General features: G+C 41.9%; 1 protein-coding gene across 1 annotated transcript in view; it reads right to left on the bottom strand.

Annotated features, from left to right (window-relative positions):
• MYO10 (myosin X) overlaps positions 1-22265 on the bottom strand; it is a 169831-nt gene that overhangs the window by 75593 nt on the left and 71973 nt on the right. Inside the window, exons 3-4 of the mRNA XM_030041607.2 lie at positions 20382-20540; positions 3636-3823 (exon numbers count right to left, since the gene is read on the bottom strand). Coding sequence (XP_029897467.1) covers positions 3636-3823; positions 20382-20540 — 347 coding nt within the window. The remainder of the gene's footprint in view (positions 1-3635; positions 3824-20381; positions 20541-22265) is intronic.

Consider the following 22265-nt stretch of genomic DNA (forward strand, 5'->3'; position numbering starts at 1 on the left):
GCTTCAAAATCCCCAAGACAGATACAGACAGACAAAATAGGACCCTTCAGCAAATACAGTTTGTCAAACACACATGTGAATTTTCGTGTGTCAGTCTCATAAGAACATCTTCCCATCACAAGTCTGGGTCTCATCCAAAGAGTAGTTTGGTTCACATTGATTTTCAAGCTGAACAACAACAAAAATGCCAGGCTATCAGATGATAACAGAGAGAACAAACTGGTGTCAGACTGATTTCCCACCCGCAGCACTGACTTGAATGTCATTCACGGTGACTGTTGCTGCTCCTTCAACTGTTTTACACTTCTTTTTGAGTGCTTTAAAGTGGATCAACTGCTATTTTATCTGAGAGAAGAGCATGTGCTTGCTTGTGCACGGACTACACCACCTTAAACAGAGCAGTAACAAAAAAAACCGCTAAAGATATTTTCCTATTCTTACAATAAAGTGGTGGAGGTTTGAACTTGGTCCCAACTTGTGAACATCAGATAATCATGGAGGAATTCAGTCCCTTCCCTACATCAGGACAAGCTGTTTGGCTACTCCTTGAGTAAGATGGACTCCCTTCATGCTCCTGCTGAGGCACCCAGCTGAAAAATCAGAAGACGTTAAGATGATGTTAATCTTTTTTTTTTTTTTTTTTTTTTTTAACTGTGGTGGGCTTCCCCCCCTCCCCGTTTTAAACAAAACTGGACTCTGGGTAAGGTTCAGATCAACATGAAACTGAGCATTCATTGATGTAGATGTTTTTGTTTACATGAAAACTCTAGTTCAATAGCCAGATAAACAATTTTTAGCCTGGGAGCTAAATAGTATTTCACAACTGTGTAAATATTCTAATGCACAGCTTCTTCAGTGTGCCATTTTGTTGACATTTTAGGCTGCTAAGTCATTTTTATGCAGCATTACCTTGAATTAAAATAAGCCTGTGTCACACAGACCGATAAATAAGCATGTTCGGATGACTCCATTTAATGTCATCTCTTCTGTATTTCCTTCCTTTTCACCTCTGGTCGGAGTGGTTATACTGGAAAAATAGTCTCGCATTTATATTACATTTTGAGTCACTACTGATGACCGTTTCTAATTCAGGTTCTTGCCTTAACCCTCTCAGCTTACCCCACCCAGACAAATATCCCAAGCATTTCAAAACAGTGGAAGCTTTTTCCACAGGTTTTGAATGCCATGCCTTAAGAAAGCAGCTCCAAACCAAAGCTGAGCTAGTTCTGGATGTCAGCAGGGGGCACTTCAAGTCCAGAGAAGCGTAAGAGAGCATTCAATTCCTCACCTCCTGGAGCTGTTACAACTTGCTACCCGAGTTTTTAGATCCCAAAGTTAGGAGCAGGTGAAACTGCAGATCAGAATGTGAAGCCTACGTGAACAATTCTCTCATTTTAAGTGGATGTAACTGTTTACGGTGTTTTCGTGATGCAACAAAATTTTCCTTTTTATCAGCTCTTACATTAAATAGAAGACCAGAATATTTGCCTGAATTCAGACACTGCAGAGCTCCACTTGACCATTTTTTTCAAATGCCAGTAGTAACCAAGAAAGTCTGACAGTGACTTGTTGCAAATTCTAAGCCAGTAAGAGATGCAGGAATGACCAGGATGCTGCAGATGACAAGCACACTTCTGATGCCCCAAACTAAGTATATGATCACAGGGACTTTCCTAAACCTCATGACATGCCACTGAAAACCTTAAGTAATTTTAAAAATCCTGCCCTGAGTCCTTCACAGATACAGCAGATAATACTGTTTCAGGAAGTAGATTTGACTTTGGTTTTTTGATTTGAATTGCATGTTCCTTCAATTTCTGTAGGAACAACATACCCTTATAAGGTTGTACTGTGGCACTTGTCTGAAACACTGAAATTACACAAATCTTTGTTTTAATCCATGACCACAGTAAACAGTTTTAAAAGGGACTGCTAATGCAAAACTTCTCTGTATTATGGTTTTATCTGTACCAAGGCACATCGTTTACAGAGTGGGGACTGCTGGAAGCTCCTCTGGAACATCAGAGACTTCTGCTTATGTCCTTTTTAGGACATAACCTGCTTTTCTCTTGGCAGCTTCTGGGGAACTGGAAGGAAAGGTAAAATACTTAAGCCAGTACAGAATGGCAAAAATACCAACGGCCACCACCTACACACCAGAAATTATTTCGGTCCCCAAAATTTGGGTGCATGGGCTGCTCACAAGTAACTACCTGGCATTAAAACATGAAATCATGACTCCAGGCCAACTATTTTCACATGACAAAGATCTCTGTGCATTTCATTTTTTCTTGGAGTGCCACCTGGACTCAGCTTCGTATGTACCGCACTATGTATGAAATAATAAAAATGAGAAACATAGTTGAAGAAAGCTGAAAAACACACTTGGGCCCCTCTGCCTTTGTGCCACTGCCAGGTAGAACCTGCCTAGAGGTGAGGGCAGGCGGGGACTGCGACCTGAGAGCTTGCAGAAAGTTGGAACCAGACCTAGCTGTGTTGCATCTAATCCACATTTCTAACAACAGCTTGGGTTGTGCCAAATCCTCCTCTTATCTAGAAAGCCTTGCAAACTGGCCTGTAATCTTAAGTGCCAGTACAAAGTGCCTACTGCAAAAGGTGCTGCTCGCACTCTGCCTCATCCCCACTGGCTGCCCCGTGCTACGGTCCTATGGCTGTCGCAAGGGCTCCCATGGAGGTTGGGAAACGGCTAAAATTATGTCACCTTGTGTCTGAAGAGCTCGCCACACTTAATTTGCACTGCAGGAAGGCGAGAGCAAACGGGCTTAATCATAAAAACACTGCGAAGGCGAGAGAGGAGAGGGAGGGGAAACACAAGCTCTCTCATCCCCTGGCCGGAGCCCGACGCTGGTGCCACGCTGCCATTGCCACCGAGCTGCTCCTCCTGATCCGGCAGGCAAGGCTTCGGCTTCCCTGCCCGTGTACGAGCCAACGCAGCTGAGCTGGCAGGCGGCGGAAAGGGAAAAGAGCTGGCTGCGTTTTCAGCTCTTCTGGAGCAAGAAGGAAGGAGGAGCTGAAAGCAGCGAAAAGCTATTGAAATGCCAACTGCTCTCAACGTACATTCGGCAGCAGCGAGATCCTGAATACCAGTGACAGAGTGGATCAAACGGGAAGCTATTAAATCACCATTAAATTAAAGCACGACGAGATTAAGCAAGGAAGATTAATCAGGCAGAATTAAGTGGCTGAAATGTGGAGGGGTTTCTCTTTTGCTATTCTTATTTACCGCATTTCTCAAGACTGGTGGGTTATTTTTTTCTTTTCCTCTTGATACAGGGTTCAGGGTCTAGTGGTGACAAACTACTGAGCTGCACAGGTATGTTTAAACCGGTGGGGAGAGCACTTAGGGTAACATTAGATGGGCGAGTAGCAAAAAATGCACAAAAATACAGTAGATTCTTTCACTAAATGAAGTCGTAAGATGTGTAAGAAAAATTAACATTTTGCTAGAGGTCCACAGAATGATACAGAGCGAGTTCAGAACCCTCTCCCGAAACTCTGATGGTTTAAACGCCTGCTTTCTTTTAGAGTTCTCCTCTCCACGTGGCCCAAACCCATGCTCCTAAATCACCTCGGAAGGCTCACCGGCAGGGATAATTAAAGCAGCAGCCATTTACCTGATGAGGATACACTGGTTGTCATGACGCTTCCAAAGGCAGCGGTAGCACTCGTTCGCCACAGCGAAGATATGAGGTGCAATCTCTCCCATGTGGTGCTTGCTGTATCGCTCCACGGCAGTGCAGTCGTACAGTCCCGGGATGCTCTTGTAAGGGTTCACAGAGGCAACTATTGAACCAATGTAGGTCTGCAAGCAAACAGCCCCCCAGAGTTGTTATTACACACGGGGTGGAACAGATTAACACTCTTCCCAAATGAAAGACAACAAATAAATGTTTGCAAAAGCCTAGCAATCCTTTGGATAAAGGTGGCTAGTATTTTTCCCTGCTTTTTTCCTTTCAACAAAAGCAACAGAAGGGCAAAGGTTGTTTCCACCTCTGTCATGTTTTCATGCTCACCTCACCTACAGCACAGAGCTTCTCAGCTGTAGGAACCCCTGCCTTAACACCGCTTACAGCTGCGCAGTAATGCCTACGAGCTCTGGCCCTCAGCTGCTTCTCACACATTCTTAGGGACTCACTAAACTTAGTAAAAAAACCTGACAGTGCCCCAAGTATTCGTGCAAAACTCTGTATTTCCATGTAGAGTATCCAAGTCCTTCTCTGCTACTCGTTTTTAAAACAGAAGTATCAGACATTATGGTAGACACTAGCACCATTACATGGTAGCAGGCCTTAAGAAAAGCACATGAACTGGCAGATGCTCCCAAAACACTGGGTTTCTGCAACTTTATTACTATTTTGATGTACAACAGCAGCTGACAAGGCATTAATTTCGATCCCATTGCAATTAGAGAGCACATCAGTTAAAACCACCCAGGTAGCAGCTTATGCCCGTTCCCATTGCCTTAACTCATCAGGCTGTGGTAACATGATCATTCGCAACAGTCTATTCACAATGCTGTTCATTTTCTCAGTCACCCTCTATCCACTTCAATAGATTTTTCAAATAAAATCAAATTAAGTGAGGTAGGAGATAACATTAAGCATGTTATCTCCAGAATCTCCAGTACATTTCTGGGGCAAGTGATATCAATTGATACATCGTGTGCTGTGCGCGGTGTTACCGCTGTGATACTAATTTCATTTTGTTAAGCGCTCTTTCTGCAGTTACAGGCAGGAAGCTGACACCTGGCTTCAACAGCCCTGCTGCGGGCTTGCAAAGAGCCAGGCTGCGAAGCCTCCAGCCCTGTAACACGGTCCCCACGTACAGGCAGATGCTTCACCAGCAGTCAACTCTGTCGTCGCCGACAGGAACCAGCTGCGAAGTCGACGGCAGGACTGGAGCTCTCTTCACCCCCGCAGCACCCTACCCAGCAAGGGCTGGATAAGGCCAGCAGCATCTTGCACCCGACAGAAACGCAGCCCCACGTGCTCCTCCTGCAGCCGCCGCCTTCTCCAGCAAGCCACCGCGGGGGCACTCACTGAGACCCAGGGACCATCAGCTCCCCCACGTTCTCCTTCCCTCTCTGCCAGTCTCTTCCACGCATTCCACATCTACCTGCCCCCCTCTTCTTCTCCTTAATTAACATGTGATTACCGCTGTGTATCAGCTCTCCCTTCTAACCATTACCCTGCTGTTACACTCCCCATTACCCACCTGTTCGTCATCAGGCCCAACACAAGTAGCGGCTTTGAGCTTTTGCTAAGGGCACTACAGCAGCGTCCTTGAAATTAAGACAATTTTATTAGCTGCGAGGGGAATATTCCTCCTCACTGTAACTCAAGTACCTTTTACAGAGCTGTGAACTTCCAATCAGTGTGTTTTATGCAAACCCCCATGCTGTGCAATAGCTCAGAAGGTTTCATCTAGAGGAAAGATACCATTTCAACACAAGATCATATCGCAGGGCAATTACGGCACTGAGACAACAGCTTAATTTCCTGGGATCATCTCCTCTTGGGTTCTTAAATAACTAACCAGGAAGCCTCTGAGAAAACTTCCTCAGTTTAATACATAATTCCACACAGATTGTACGGGCAAAATTTTAAAAGGTTGGGGTTTTTTTAAGTTATGTGAATACAGTGCAAGCATGACCAATAAAACAGACTGCTACAGATCTTCCTCTTTACCTTACTAAAGTCTGACTAAAGTCTTACTAAAACGTAAGAAGAGTAACTTGAGGCACGCCATCACAACAGATGCCACGGCAAAGCAGCAAATTAAAAAATCCCCACGAAACATGATACCATCTAACTTGATAACCGTAAGCATCCACTCCATAGCTTCTGCACAATCAAGTACCTGATAGAACAACATCACCACGCTCCCTGATCTTCATGTGATAAAACACTGGCAAAACTGCAGCACTACTCGCTACAGGAGAAGCAAGAGAAGTGGCACTATTTCAAATGGTAAATCTCCTAAGAGGCGACAGCAGCCCACTTCTGCACAGACTCGCTTAACATGAGGCAGTCTTTCACATGGCTTAAGCGTAACTTTTTAAAAATGATGTAAACACTTCCAGAACATTAGTCATTACTGCGACTAAGAAAAGGTTTTTATTAAATAAAGTCAGCTGGCTTCACTGCCTCATAATTCATGTAAGGTATCACAGAGAAAAAAGTAGTGTATTATGGCAATAAGAGAAACCTGGTGAATAGCAGGAACGATACTGGCGAAAAACAATTCCTAAATCACCTCGTGGAGTAACGCTTAGGATGTGTCACTGTTGTAAAAATTCCTTTTCTCTCTCTTTTTCTTTCAGCAAAAACGTGAAGAACCACAACCTCTACTGAAATAGCTCTGATTCTGGGGTTCCAGTCTTCTGGTGCTTTGAGTACGTATTACCTCTTTGCAGAACAAGTTGAATGCGTGCACAAATTGCCACCAAATTATTATGATACAACACAGAACAAATTCAGGCCCTGAAAAAACAACTTCCTCACCCCAAGGCAAGATCACAAAATAGCTATCTCCTTCACAGACACAGTGAATCAGATTTATCACCTACCAAGTGTCATAATCCAACCCAGGAGCAGCCACAGCTAGGTATCTGCACGGACTAACTGGGATTTAGCTGGCCCAAGAGAAAATTCCACCTTGACCCAAGGTAGTTCAGCAAGGTATCGATGAGCTGAAGCAGCACCGTTATTAAAAACTATTCCCATTATTTAAAAGTTCCCATTAAAAGACAAATCTTCCCAAAGTCTTTGTAAACCTCCTGTGGGATACTCAACAGCAGCAAGATCTGCTGCAAGAATCATTTCCTACATCACTTCCAGGCTTACTATTTTTCCCTTCCAGTAAGCACCACACGCCCTTACTAGTAGCAATATTTTATAGACAGTAGGTCCGACTCCCACTAGCGTCTACCCTGGCACCTCTAAGAGCCACAAAGTCAGGGACTTGAGGCGCGGCACGACCTGCACCCACGTGCAGAAGAGCCCCACTTCACCACGTCCCCGTTCGCAGGGCTCTGCTTTTCCTCCCCTTGGGGACCCGAGCAGCCGCCCAATGCAAGCCCCTTCTTGGAGGGCAGGCTTCCTGCTGTTGCAAGTGCAAGCACCTCAGCAGCAAGTTAAACCGGTGTAAAGATACAGAAAAAAAAAATGCAGGGCTGTTCAGCAGATGGGTACTGTCTCCTGAACGCTATTTCTGCACCAGGCATCTTCGTATGGCCATTTAAAGCAGTTAACAGTCAGAAGGAAGATCTCTAAATTACTTTATTATGCTAACATCAGAAGGCAGCCATTTAGATGAAATTTCAGAAAAGGTGTTTTCACATGAGAATGTCGCTTCCACTTTGCCTAAAAGAGAGTGAATTTCATTTTCTCTTTGTTCTTTGCAGTTTCTAATCTGATTCTCGCAGTCAGTAATTACTTATTTTAATGAAAGCACTCCAAAGCAGTTATGAATAGGAAAAATACTCACGCATCTGCCAGAGCACTAGCAAGCAGACAGGACTTCTAAAGATTTCCAGCTGAAATAATTTGAGGGGTTATTTCAGAGAAATACTGTGCAGAGCTCCTATCACAAGCCTGACTTCTTAAATCCGTGGCAATGAACAGGACAGTTTACTTTTCTCTGTTACACGACCAACTCAACACTTCAGACACAACCACACACGAACTCTTGAATTACTTTGTTACAGACCAAACCAGCAACAACTTGTTATCAGATCACCGCTAATGTATTTAGTTAAACCCAAGAATAAATGAAAGTTGAGTTATTCAGCCTGAAACCCAATGCAGCGCTTTGATTACCATATTAAAAGGCTGGGCTCCTTTTCCACTTTCAAATTTTTACTGAAATTTTACATTGGTAATGCATCTCCCAAAACACTTTTAGTAACAAACCACAGACACTCCTGCTCCCTCCCTTTTAGCACAAAAAGAGGAAATAAGGTTGTTTGGTGATCCTCTAAGAGGACTTTCAAAATTAGAAGTTCAAGCCCTGCCTTCTCAGCTAGACACTCAGTAAGGTAATGGCATCGCAAGAGTCAAAATGAAAGATGTACTTGAGAAAGGAAGAGATTTTTCATCAGTTCTCTGAATGCCTTTTTTGTTTTGCTTGTTGCCTTCTGATAGCAATCAGCTTTGAACCTGTGTCTTGAAGGCACCCCAGACTTCTTCAAACACTCAAAAACAATTAGTTCTTTAACACAGTTCAAGAGCTCACAAAGATTTCTGATACCCACAGAAATACTCTAGAAAAATCTTACAATGATCAGCACAGTCCTCTCTAACATGAGAGTTTTTTTTTTTTAAAGGAACCACAATCAGTTTACTTTAGATACCAAATTCAAATGATGTAAAAAGCTTTATTGGTTAAAATACACTTTTTCAAGTTCGATTAAAATTACAAGAAACAAGTTTGTAGTAGATGAACTAAATACAGTTTGAAATACCTTTCTTTTCCCACGTAGAAAAGGCTTTCACACTAAAAGAGAGAGAAGTAGAATAAGAAATCTGCCCTTCAAAATTTTTTTCAGGTTCTCTATGCAGAAAAAGCAATGAAAAAGGAAATGGCCCTAATACAAGATCATTTCATTAATCCTATAAACCAAACATACTAAATATATCAGGAACACCTTGCTCTCCATCTTCTTCCCTTCACAGATGCTTTTTGGGGTATATCCGTTCAGGTTTGCTCCATATCCAGCAATCACCCACCCTCCACTTCTTGCCTTTTATGTCAAGACTTCTGCACCTCCACAACAACTTTTCTATTTCTGAGGATTCTTCATGATTTCTGTGTTTTACCCAAGCTTGTTCTTCCCATGTAATGTCATCAATTTTATCCTACATTGTTTTTCTCATGACCTCCTTTCACCCTCTACATCAAGGTACCCATCAGTACTTCCCAGACTTCTGGCATCTGAGACAACCCATTCCTCCTCCTTTCTTAAACAAATAAATAAATAGGGGACAAAAAGCAGGGTGGGGGGCAAGGACTTCTTTCAGGCTTTGCGTATCTCATGCTATGAGGTGGGGGAGAGAAGGCAAGAGCAGGCTGGAAGACTCTGTTGAAGGGCATTATGCGCTGCTCCTGAACTAAGTCTTTGATCAACAGTAACAACAGAAACTAAAACTGCTTGCACTATTAAAACAGGCACAAGGAGACTGCATTCCTCAATTTCTATCATTGTGTTTCCTCAATGACACCAAAAATCAATATATTCTTCGCAACCTGGTACTAGAAATGTTGGAACTGATCAAATACAGAAATAAGACGTTTTGTTACAGATACATATATTAACATTGAGAAATAGCACTTTGTCCAGCTCTCTTAAGAGCGTTTTCAACAATTCCTGCTTTGTGACAAGAAAAATGTATCTCATTAAAGAAACAAAAGCATGTTTACAGATACCTCAAAAATTATGTTTCTGAGTTGTTTCTGAGCAACCCCTGACTTTCCTGGAGTCACTTAAGGAACTGATTCTATGTCTGAAAAGTAAGGGTATTTTTTTAAAAAAGGGTTATTAGTATCAACCTGACAATTTATTCAACAAGTAGTATTTTCTGGGCTTACCCTTAATATATGGGAAACTTCAAATAAAACTGCAGTGCAACTGGCTGCCTAGAAAGGTACTTATGTCACTTTTAGACAACATATGGAAAAAGATTTTTATCACTGTTCCACACAACTTGTGCATGTCTCGTACCTTTACACCATCACGGCTACAGTAACGTTACTGAATTACAATACCAGTGCTTTCACGGAACATGCAGAGGCAGACAACATTTGAAAGACCACAAAATAGCCACCAAACTTTGTGATGGTTTCTGCACCAAATTTCAAGGTGTCAGGATGCAAAACCTGGGAACAGAAGAGTTTGCTCCACACTGCAGATACAGCCTCTGTCATTCCCAGTTCTCTCAGGTAAAGGGATTGTCAGAAATCATGACTGAGTTTATTCTGAGGAAAAGATGATTAGGTCAACCACCACATACACGTCAGCATAAAAAGGAGAAAGATGGCTGGGCCATATTTTGGCGTGCTTTTCGGGGGAGGCAGCAGAAGGGGCAAGGGTATGCCATAAACAGGATGATAATTAATGCCCTTTTTCTTGGTAGGACCTTGATTTATCCTCGCTGTGGTAAGTATACCCCATCTTTCAGCTAGTCCCATGCTAATTTCAGTGGGACAGAATCCAGTTGTGCCTCTAAATTATAAACTAAAATGTCTGAAGCCAAGCTCCTTTCTTAAAAACCATAATCAAAGTGAAGCACTAAACTACAAGTTTAGATGTTTTCAACCAATCAAGCCGTTTCTAAGATGGAAATGTCATACTCTGTAATCATCCTTACATGCTTGGGCTTCTGCAGCCCTCACCATGTTTGGTGACTCATGGTGGGTTTCCAACCACTCAAATTTACATCAGCTTTGCTTTTCTTTATCTCTGTGTTCCTTGTCAATGAGCACAACATTATGACCCCTAAATTGTCCTTTTTGCTCCTCAAGGTCAATTGTAGAATTGATTGCAAAATGAGCTGTTTCTAAACACACAGGCCACAGTACAAATGCAAGAGTTAGCACCTATAGGAGAAGACCTTTAGAAGGGGACCAGAACACAACAGAGAATGTCGCTACGAAGATCAAGTGCCAATAGGCAGCAACCTACATTCAAGACCCACCTGCTAAATGTTCTGCTTGTCATTGTTTTTGAAAAGCATCTTCTCAGGCACGTTCACACTGCTTAGCTATGCTTCCCATGCACTTCAGTCCATGATGCAAACTGCAGCAGTCTCTTCTACCAACTACCTCCCTGGTGGCCTTTTCCCTTCCCATGCTGAGCACAGATCGGATCCAAGGCATAACAGAACAAGACATTTCCAAAGCCAGGCTTTATGCTTGTTTTCACTGGCACAGTTCACAAGAAGATTTTGGAATAATTCTGGATTATTTTTTTAAATGCGCGATTTCAGATGATCAGAGGCAACTGTTGGGCAACAGCACACCCTATTACATGCATCCTTGTCTCTCATGTTGACCCTTCAACCCAACTAATGTGACCTTAAGCTTCCCTTGGTACAAGAGTATTAAGCAACACCGTCCTGTTCCCAAGCCCCTCCAAGGGCAAAGGTTATGCTACTACGCTGTTTATGCAAAGGTCATGAAAAAAAGCGGTACTCTGCAGCCCAGCTACCTTAACTTCTAAACTAAGCAAATCCTTCCACTCCCTACAGCTTCAACCGTGCACATTCATAGCGTCCTTGTTCTACGCAGCTAACTGAAGCTGCCTAGATCTGTTTATTTCTTAAGGGTTAAAAACTGCATTTTGGTCACCTTAGCTGCCACCGTAAATACCCAAAACAGCGCACAGAGACAGTCACATCTTTCAGCTTAACTCCAGAGAAGGCTCAGAGATGATGAAGAACCTGCACAAAACTACGAGCTCTCCACAGGTTAAGAGATACACTCATAGCTTAGTCTCATCTTATTTTCCCATTAATTTTCTTCTACTGAACAGACTGTTCCATGTGGATGGAATACTCACGGAAACTCTACAAGCGATATCCAGAATCTGCACCCAAAAAAATCCAGTTGGGAAATATAAAGAAAAGCTGATAATAGAGCATTGTTACAGCCAAAGGTAAAAACCAAATAACAGGCAATAAAATTGATGTCAGATAGACATCTTTCCTTATTTAAGAACTTCACAGGTTTCTGGCAGTTTTTCTCCTGTATAAAAAGGGCTTAGTGTCCTTGTTTTTATTGCATTTTTTTTGCTGACTAATACAATACAATCTCTACCATGTAGCGCTCCTATCTACTGGATGTCAGGATAATGATCTTTTGTGCATAGACTGTTTATATGAACAGTTATGGAAGAGTATTTCTCTTCACCATTGCCAAGTCAAGACAGGAGGTGACCTCCTGAACAAAAAACCACGATCGATCAGAAAGAGACATTGATTTTTGTCATTTTCAGGGGCTGCAATACAGCATGTGAATGTAGGTTTGCACATCAGACTGTAGCAATCTGTGTGCACAAGTGCACAGCTTAACTCTAACCAGGCGATCTCTAGCTCAAATCAGAAAAGGCCCCACAAAGAGCGGAGACCTCATGGCTCGTCACTTCATTTCAAATGGCCTGTGGCCACACACTAGTTCTTCTTCCTGCTTTGTTATTGCACAATGCTCAAATGAGTCTTTCAAAGCTGTCTGAAGGTCTAATTCACCCTCCAGCAAGGAAAAGAAAAAAAAATGGTCTTCTTCCTTCCTATAGATTCATCTTGGGAAGATGAAGGGACTTTTCAGAGCAAACACATACAAATGAAAACAAAAATGCTGGTACATGATATACCAAAAAGCAGTGTCTCTGGAACACTGGAGAAATATTTTTAATGTAAAGCTTTGGAGATATGTTTCATTCTACCTGCGAGTATTTTACATACCGATATCCAGATTTTCATAACCTCCATGATCCTTTAATGTGTTAAGACCTCTTCTATAGAAAGGGCTTTTTTAGGAGGAGAGCAGGAAGAACAGGCATTATGCTTTAACAGAGCATGAAAACAGAAATCAAAAGCCAGAATAACTGAAATCTAAGCCTATGCCAGGTAGTTTGTTGGATGGCACTGAACTGCTGCCAAATAGCCGTGGGTCTAGAAATCAGCACTAAGACGGCAAACTGTACTAGAAGTCAAAAATCTGCTAAATGGAACTTTTGGACTCCATTTGCTTTTAAAAGGAAAGACTGACAGACATCAAAAGAAAATAGCTGAAACTGCTTGCGAGAAATGGACTACATCTTTTCAAATAAAAGTAACGGTCTGGCTATGAATCAATAGTCCATTTATGCAGGTAGACAATAGCTATAAAAGTAATTTAATTCATTCTCAACTTAAATGGGTTGTCTGTGGCCTTTCTAGTACTAAACTGCTGGAATATGTGAATAAGGCAGTTAGACAGCATAGCACAAGCAGTAAATTTTGTGCAGCTGGCTTTATAGTCAAAGCCTAGCTCACGTAAAGAAAACACGTGCTGGTGACAGACAAGCGACTTAAGTTCTGGAGTCCAAATTCCTGCCCTGCTTTCAATGCCTTTGCAGGACTGGGAGCAACAGACCTTACAGAAAGGAGCCAAAGCTTACCTGCAAGTGAGGAAAAGGCGCGTGCAGAAGCATTCAGCACCATTTGCAAAAGCTCTGACTGAATGGCACTAAGGCGAATGACTCCAAAATTTTCCTTTTGATTCTGCGTGTTTGTCTACTTTCTGTTCTCAGCTCATAGAGTTAGCAGTGACATTCAGTAAAGGTGTGGAGAAAACACCACAAAACTAGCCTTCAAATCTGGCAAGACATTAGCAATACATACCATCGCCAATGACAAAACCTGCACAAGATGACAGATTTCTACTTTGCAGTATTCAATATGAAGTTATCATTAAGTAGGGCACAGGTATCATTCAAAACTTATGGAAGTTAACAGGAATTGACCTTGTTGACCCTGCATGTATTATTCATTCTCCTACCAACCAACTAAATGAGAAGGAAAATACTGATACAGAGCAGACAGAAAGAGCAAGGTTTTTTGATGTTTTATTAAAACTTTGACTTCCTCCACCTCCTCATCTGTTTCACTGAAACAGCCCACTGATGATAGAGGGCGAGATCCCTACTGCAGCATATACACACAGCAGGTTACCAACAAGTACCTAATGTGCTGCAAACCGTAATACAAATTTATGTGTTTGTGTAGCCATTGCATACATGTAGCCATTGCATACATTGCAAAGTGTTTGTGTAGCCATTGCATATGTGATAGTGTACTCAGTTACACAGACCTTTCTGAGCAGCTCCCTTTTTAATAATGTCATGTTGATCACAACACCTCAGGCCAAAATATTTGCTAAGATCTGAAAATATGCACCTTTAAAATCCCCAATATATTCAGTTGTGAGGACAAAGTTCAGGCAAACATTCTTTATTGTTGTTGTTGTTACTATTATTAGCAGTCCCACAAGTTGTGCAGTATGGAGGAATTCAGAAGCAAAGTCGGTTAACCAACCGATGGCATTTGTTTACTTCTCATATCATTACAGCTATGTTCTTCCTCTAACATGTATTAAAAAAAGAAAAACAAATAAAAAATAACGATAATTGGCCTTTGGCAGACAATTGTTGATCTATATAACTGACCATCCTTTAGAATTAGCAATCACCAGAAATAAATTCCACTAGATTTCCAATTAAAAGCCTGCTGTGTTTATATAGATCTTTGTCTGCTGCTCTCTAGTAACAGATGTGAAATGGAAGCTGTAATTAATGCTTGGAGACAGGAACTCACTTTGAACTACATTTTGAAAACATTATCTGATGTGTGTAAGCATAACATGCCAATTATGGAGGTAAGCAGCTATGTATAGACATTTGTCATGCATTCTTAGCAATGACGTTCTCTTCTCTCCGCACCTCCACTGAAGGAGCTGGTGGAGAGAATTTTCCACATCTCCCCACTAGCATAGGAAGGCATGAAAACCACTGTGATTCATCAGCACACTTTTAAAATTTCTTTACTGTAAAAGCAGGGCAATTAAATAAACAGCAGTGTCCTCAGTCACCATAGAGCAGATCCTGCAAACCGGTTATTTGGGACTGCTCTAGAGCATTGGATGCCTGTGGAGGGGAACTGTGCAACCACAGCTGTGTTGAAGACAAGACCAGGATAAACATAGTTCTAGGAACTAGAGTAATAACTAGGGACTTGGTCTAAATGTACATGTACAATATTTATATACATTTTATGGTACTAATTAAGGACACAATTTGTGTGTACCTTTGTTTGGTTTTTTTAAAGTCAATGGCCCACACTTACTTATGCCACAGAGCATGACAGGCCAAAGACCAAGGCCGTTGAGCTGTCCAAGATGGCGTATGGGTCCTTGACACACATTCTTTTTCAGTTCAGTTTCTGCAGGGAGCGCATCCAAGTTTTTCCATTTAAGAAATCAGTCATGGCAGTTTTTGTCTTTATAAGTAACCATTTTCGGCCTATTGTCTTCTACTGATCTTCCTTTTTCTCTCTGCCTCCACCTACAACTTGTGTCCATGGTAGAGGACATCTGAACATGAGTGCTTTCAAAGTGTATGAGTCATGTCTGTCCGTCTGTATTTAATTAACCATGACTTTAGTGTGCCCTGCTATTTTCTCACTATAACATGCAGCAACATCCACTTCCTGCTGACCATCGTAACATGCCACAGAGCAACTGCACTGGATCTGAAATGAGTTTTACTGTACTCAGAAAAAAACAAATATGCAAAAACCTAGATAAACAAGTCAGAGAGCAACTGACCCAGATACTAAAGTGTCTGTGTCTGCAAGCAGAATTTCAAAAACCCTTACGGTGATTATTGATTAATACTGCACAAACATCAACTAGTTGCCTCAGGGAACCCTCATGACTTCGAGGGAGATAAATTATCTAATTACTGCAAGTTTAACAAACTACAACTGAACATGCTGCTAAAGTAAATAAACACAAATTGATTTAAAAATCGATGCATAAATAACTGAATATACCTTTTAAGAACAGATAACTGAGCATTCAGTGTAATGAAGTGGCGAGTTGCTCTGCAGGCAACCTTGTCAGGGAAGAGACAACTTTTCCAGTTTAACACCTTTTTTAAAAAATCAGAGAAATGTTGCTTTCTCATCCAAGTTATTCCATGTTTGTTTCTTCAGCTGAAGAGAGAAAGGAAGCCAGCCATGAAAACTGAGCTCCGAATTAGCATCATCCTCCCTCTGATGTGGATGTGGCTGGTACAGAGCTACATGTCTACGTGGCTGCTACAGAAGTTTTTATACATACGCACACAAACCTAACAGATGGTTATAATTATCAGTGGGCAAGCTGCAGTCCTAATTTGAAAGTGAGCAAAAATAGGTTATGTTCTCTCTCACCCTTCCTGGCCACCACACCCAATTTCTGGACAACCTGGAGGCCACTCTCCCCATCAGGGGACAGTGGCTGAGAGACCAACATACACACACACACACGCCTCTCTGGGCACCCGTACACGTTCTCCACCTAAACAAGATGGGCTTGCAACAAATCATCACCGCTTCAAAGGGGAAACGTGCCTACCTGGCACTTCAGAGCTTAATTCAAAAGGAAAAAAACCTCATCAGATGTGCTTGTTTACTGCTTGAACCCAGGCAAACGAGGGTGGATCTGATGCTGAAAACCTCTATGCTGACCTGCACAATGTATAGTGCAGTTATTTCCAACGCGCCTCTCGCCTCAGCAAAAGCTGCTCTCTAATCCTCTGGTCCGCTCTTCTGAAATTTGCTCGCCTGCATCAGTAACTAACCGCTGGCCACAGAGACAAGACAACTGTAGCTCATGCCAGAGCCAGCTCAAACACCGTAATTTGTGCGTCTTGCAGCACAATCCATACAGTGTGGTTTACAGTGTCCTCTCCAAGGCGAAGCCAGTCTCCTCCACAATGTGTACTTAACTAAAAGTAAACCAGAATCAACAGCTTCAGGAACAACTCGCCTTTGAACAGCGACAAGAACAGCCGCTGCGGCACTTTCCCTCTCCACATCGCGTGCCCCATGCTGGCCTTGCTTCAGAGGCGACGAAATCCCTCATTCACCTTCACAAAAGACTCTGTTTTCAAATGCGGGCACCTTCCGCTTTTAGCACTAGTGTTTATCTTTCCATATTTTGCCACATACCAGCCTAGTGTGCAAGCTAATCTGAGCATTCAAACACAGCCATTAAACCTCCTATGCCGATGTCCAGAAGCTGGAACTCCCATGTCAAGTTGTTCCTGATGGAGTAAAATGGGGAAGTAACAATGAAAACCCCTGCACCATATGGTCACTGCCATCCTAACTCTAGTCCTTTCCTGGACAACAAAAGTGGTGATAGGCCAGAAGCAAACTTTTAGATAAAAGCAGTATTGATCAAGAAACTTGAAAAAATACCAGACAGGAGCCTGCTTTAAGTAATCAAGAAAGGGCTTGTACAACCCATGCTTCTCACAGGCCAAAAAGGGAAAGCATGCACTCTTCTTTCAAGGAAATTCAGACAAAAAGTATCACAAGCAGATGTCAACAGACTTGACACTGATACGAAAAGATGGCTGCACACAGACACAAACAACTTTTGTCATTCACTTTCTCGCTAATAGCAGAGATCCAGCTAAGAGCCTCAACTCACTAAGGAGAGAGCCAGGCATCGTTCACGCTGTGAACAGAGTCTGTATGCTCAATCAGTGTTCCTCCCTCCCCAGGAAACAGCCAGAAACACAGAAAATCCTCTGCTGGCCCTTTATAGCTGCAGTTGTTTGCAGCAGCAAAGAAAGTCACCGACATGTTTGACAAAGCCTGGCATCCATAGCAAATATCTTTATAGTATTAATTAGGAAGTAGTGAAGAGTTTAGGAACACAGGTATGATTATGTGAGACAAAAATGTTATTAAGTAAAGGAAGATTAAACTGAACTCAAACATCTGAAGATATTTACTTAAATGCTCATTGGTGGAGAAACAGGTTCTCAAATACAGACAAACACACAAGTTAACAGTGGAAGATTTGCATAAATAATTGTTTTCCTGAGCAAGCAACTGTCAATTTCCTTTTAATTGTTTCTCCCATATTTTTGAAATTGTATGTACTTTACAATTTAGTATATTGCACTTCATATAATTTTTGTGTGTGTGCGCGAAGAAGCAAGCCCCAAAACTTATGTCCTAATTAAGCGCATTCCTCATTAAGGGTACAAAGGTGCTTCCCAGTCTCATTGCCACTGACAAAACTAACAGAAAGCTGCCACACTCCAGAGCCACACTAATACACTTGCAATATTACAAGGGTATGACTCAAAAATGCCAGCACACAGCTTTGCGTATCTTCTCGCCCCACTCACGATGTGGACAACGAGTTGCACAGAGCTGAAGTGGGACCTGTAAGCTAAAAGCCAGGACACGGCAATTATGTGGTGGTTTATATTTGGGGATGGCAAGAAGTCTTTCAATGGGATGATCAGCCCCTAAGCTCAGACTGGAGAGGGGCATACGCCTTCCTGATTTATCTCTAACGCACAGGGAACAGATACAGCCGAGGTGCCAAGGCGGACACAAGAGACAGTATGCACACTACACTCATGAACCAATTCCTGGCCAAGGGAGAGGACTTTCTGGAGGAAAGGGAGAAGGCAAATGTACAATCTGGAAAGTTTTGATTGCTCCTGGCATGTATTCCAATGGCTTCTACTGTCCTGTACAAGAACTAGACTGGTCCCAAAGCAGAATGACCAGGAACCTAATGTTTTCATCTGCAAGTATGCCTTCAACAAAGGTAAACTTAATCACCTCTCAGTCCGCTTTTTTTTTTTTTTTTTTAACATCAAACATTAAAATGTCGTTGAACCGTTCAAAACAATACGAGATTTTGGCTTGAAAAGACACAGTTCCCTTTGCAATGACAACACCTCCTCCTACAACACATGCTCATATTATCTATGAAGTTTCATAAAATTATTCAAGCAATTGAATCGGCTTTTCTTGGGGTTTCTGTTCCTGGAGCCCCGTCCTGTTTAAACACTACCACTGGCACAGCAGGTGTGGAGTACCAATGAGGAGGGAGAAGAGAAGATGCTTCTTACATCAGGTCCTGGTTACATATATAGGACAACAGAGAGGCTTTCATATGCATTTCAAAACATACCTTTTTTCCGACCACCTTTTCAATCATTTTTCAGGTGAGGTGGACTCAAAAGAGTAAGCAGTAAAATTAGCAAAACTGAAGGGACAATGAGTATTCAGCAGCAATTGAAGATCTTTCGTCATTAACAGCACACAAACCTGTTTGTCTAGAAACATACACCACAATGAGCACCAAGTATCAGAATACCCTAATCTTGCCTTGACAAGCCAAAAAATAAGCTAGGACATGTTTCTTCAGAACAAGGCTATTCTTTGCCTCTTAAAGAAATCACCCCCTTTTACACACACACTTTTTAAAAGGGGGAAGTGTCCTCCATCTGAGTACACATAATGGCTCAGAAAACAATTTTTTTTGTTTGTTTCAACTCACACTCAGTATTATATTCTAATCCAGTAACACTGCTGGAAAACTAAATTCTTACCAAGCAGCTATTTTTCCACGCACATGCGGGATTGTTCATATATGCTATTCATTTCTTGTTTACTGTTTTTTCTGAAAGGCAAAATGGTTCATTTGTTTTGAGGAAAAAAACCGTACATAAAGACTTTTGTGAAGAGAACTACCTCAACATTTAGGACTCCCCACACTAGCCACTTTAAAGGCAATGTGCAAAGGAACATAATTTCCTTGTGCCCTTTTTTGCTTTTTATCAGAAAGAAATTTCTGAATACAGGGCAAGTTTATTTTTACATTAAGATATGTTCATGTTCAAAAATAAAGAAGCCAAACTTAATAGATGAATCTTGGAATAAAGCATGTATATGGGCAAATCAAGGGCCTAGACAGGTGATGCAAACAAAAATTATTTGTGTTCTGCAATTATTAATTAAAAAAAAAAAACAAAAAAACCCAAAAAAAACCCCAAAACACCAACCACTGAACTACTGGAAAGTGAGATTTCACAATCTGTAACAGCCACTAATACTCCTTGCATCTTTCTCACATTTAGTGTAGTTGCAGATTCAGGAAAGGTTCATATCTAGTCAGTTCAAGATTAACAAAAATATTTAAAGAGCAGGTAAATCTAATCACAACAACCTTCATTACAGAGCTGAGAAGAAGAATTCTGTGTGGACTAAGTCCTGGTTTTTGAAACTGATAAACAGCTGCCTACTCTCATACACCCCAAACACCCGACCATCTGTATTTAATGGCACAGGTCCTCAGCTTGACAATTGTACTACAATAGAAAAGGGGAAGCTGATCAGAATTGGATATTGGCCTGACGGGATCTCAGATGGCAGTCACAGGCTAAATCCCACCACATCCTCTCTGGCGACATACACAGAACACATTGTTGGGGCAGAGAGTCTGAAGGAGAAGAGAAAAACAAGAACCCTTTACACAACCCTGTCACTGGAAGCGTAAAAGCGTACATAGCGTGCCAGTTTTTCAAGGTTTCCAAGGGATTGCCTGGCCAGCCCTGAGCTACCTTCTCCTTCCATCGTTGTTGGTAAGAAGTCACTAGATGAGGCACGATTCAGCTCTATGTGGATACACAAAGAACTGGAGAACATTAGGAGGGGAGATAACACAGAACAGCAAAACACACACAGCGCTTACACATTCAAAAACATTCCCTCTGGATATTTTTCTTAATTTTAGAAGAAACTTACATAGATTTTATCTTGCTGATATCGCTGGAATAAGTTGTGCATAATGGAGCCTTCATGGAGATCTACGAGTGCTGCCATGTCTTCCACACTCTCTGTGCTCGTTTGATGCATAGGCGTTACTTTTTGGTGGGTGATCGTGCTCTTTTTATAAGTGAATACCTGAAAGAAGGGAAACAAAGACAATACAATAATCAGAGCATGCATTCAAAAACTCCTGTCTGAGCATAGAGCTTTCACACCCATTCATATTCCCTATCCAGTTTATCAGTGTGCAGACTTGTAAAATGTAATAGCCTGCCAGTCATACCTTCTTGTGAAGTTCCTCTGACAATAACTGAAGCCCCAAATACGTACACGTGGGTCATATGAAACTAGAACATACTGACAATGCACTGAGGGCTATAAGGTCTTTTTCTTTTTAAGGGCAAATGTGATCTTGTTTCACACTGGACTACTGTTAGACTTTATCAGGAGAAAAATAAACCAAGCAATAATCATTGCCAAAAAACCCAAAACCAACCAAAAAAACCCCACCCCTTACAGTAAACCCCACTTATACTCAAGTTACTCTGGGAGGAAATGTTTCACAGTGCAAAACAGCAAATGAAAATTATTGCTCTAAGAGGCTGCAAGTGTTTTTATGTTTCATCTAAAATCCACTTAAACGTTTCCATTCAATTCTCCGGTCAGGACCGCTATCGGGTTAGGTCATTATTCCTAATGTAAGGAACATGCTAAGTTCAGTGTGCTGCAGATATTTGGAAATGAACAGGCGAACCGATTTCTAATTAATGGACCTTTGAGACGAAGTTCTGAAGCATGTTTAGACAGTAAAAGCTCTAAAAAAGCCACAATTTAAATACTCAGTCAGAAAACACTTCTACGCATCTTCTGTAAAACTATCACAAATATGGTCAGACGATGTACACATCCCCAATCTAGTTAAACTTTTATGAATACTAATGACATCACTGAAGACCGTAAAACAATAGCTTTGGAATTCAGCTTCCCATTTCCTTTTAATTTACATCTTGGCAGCTCATCCTTACAGACATATGCCTGCATCTCCCAGCCAATGCTACTCATGCAATACTAGTCCCCGTGAACGGCACCATTTCAGCGTAAGAAAGTCAAGCGTGGGGTTAATGCAAATACTTTAATGATGTGGAACATTTCAAAAAAACACCCTTCCAAAATCCTTTGAAATACCATTTATAAAGCAGATGGAAGAAGTGCAACAACCTGCAGCCGGAGCACTGGCGAGCACCGCAGGACTGTCGCTGCAGGCTGGGGATCACGCAGCACTGCCCGACAAATGGGGCAGCGCAAGGGGCCACGTCTGCGCAGAAGGAGAAAACCCCTCAGAGCCTTTTAGCATAAAAACATACGTATGCTCCTGTTAACGAAAGACTGCACATAGGAGGCTATTCAGGAAAACAGCAATGTTGCCTGTCTTGCTGAGATGAGCGAGGAAAAGCAGCTGAAGAAGCAAGAGGCTGAACACAGACTGGACTTAACACCGAAGCTCTGTGCTCGGATACCCCACCAGCTGACAGAGGAGAATTGCCTGATGATATTTGTTCATTAAAATCGTATCCCAGGCATACCAAACGCTGGCACAGGCCATTGCACCGTTACAGCTGTCACTTGCACCAGCACAAAGCATACTGGGGGAAGGCTGGGGGAGAAAAGAAATGCAGCAAACAAATTTCTAACAGGTGCTGGAAGGCAGCACAGACGTCAACAGGATAAGTGAGCAAACCATCAGAAAGTTCCTACAGATTCAGAGCATCCAAAGCACAATCCCTAACTGCGGGGAAAAAAAGACAGACACTGAGAGATCTGAGCCTTATTTTGTGGCAAACAACCATCAAGGTGACAGGA

The sequence above is a fragment of the Aquila chrysaetos genome, chromosome 18 (genome assembly GCF_900496995.4).
Source record: "Aquila chrysaetos chrysaetos chromosome 18, bAquChr1.4, whole genome shotgun sequence".
NCBI classification, from domain to species: domain Eukaryota; kingdom Metazoa; phylum Chordata; class Aves; order Accipitriformes; family Accipitridae; genus Aquila; species Aquila chrysaetos.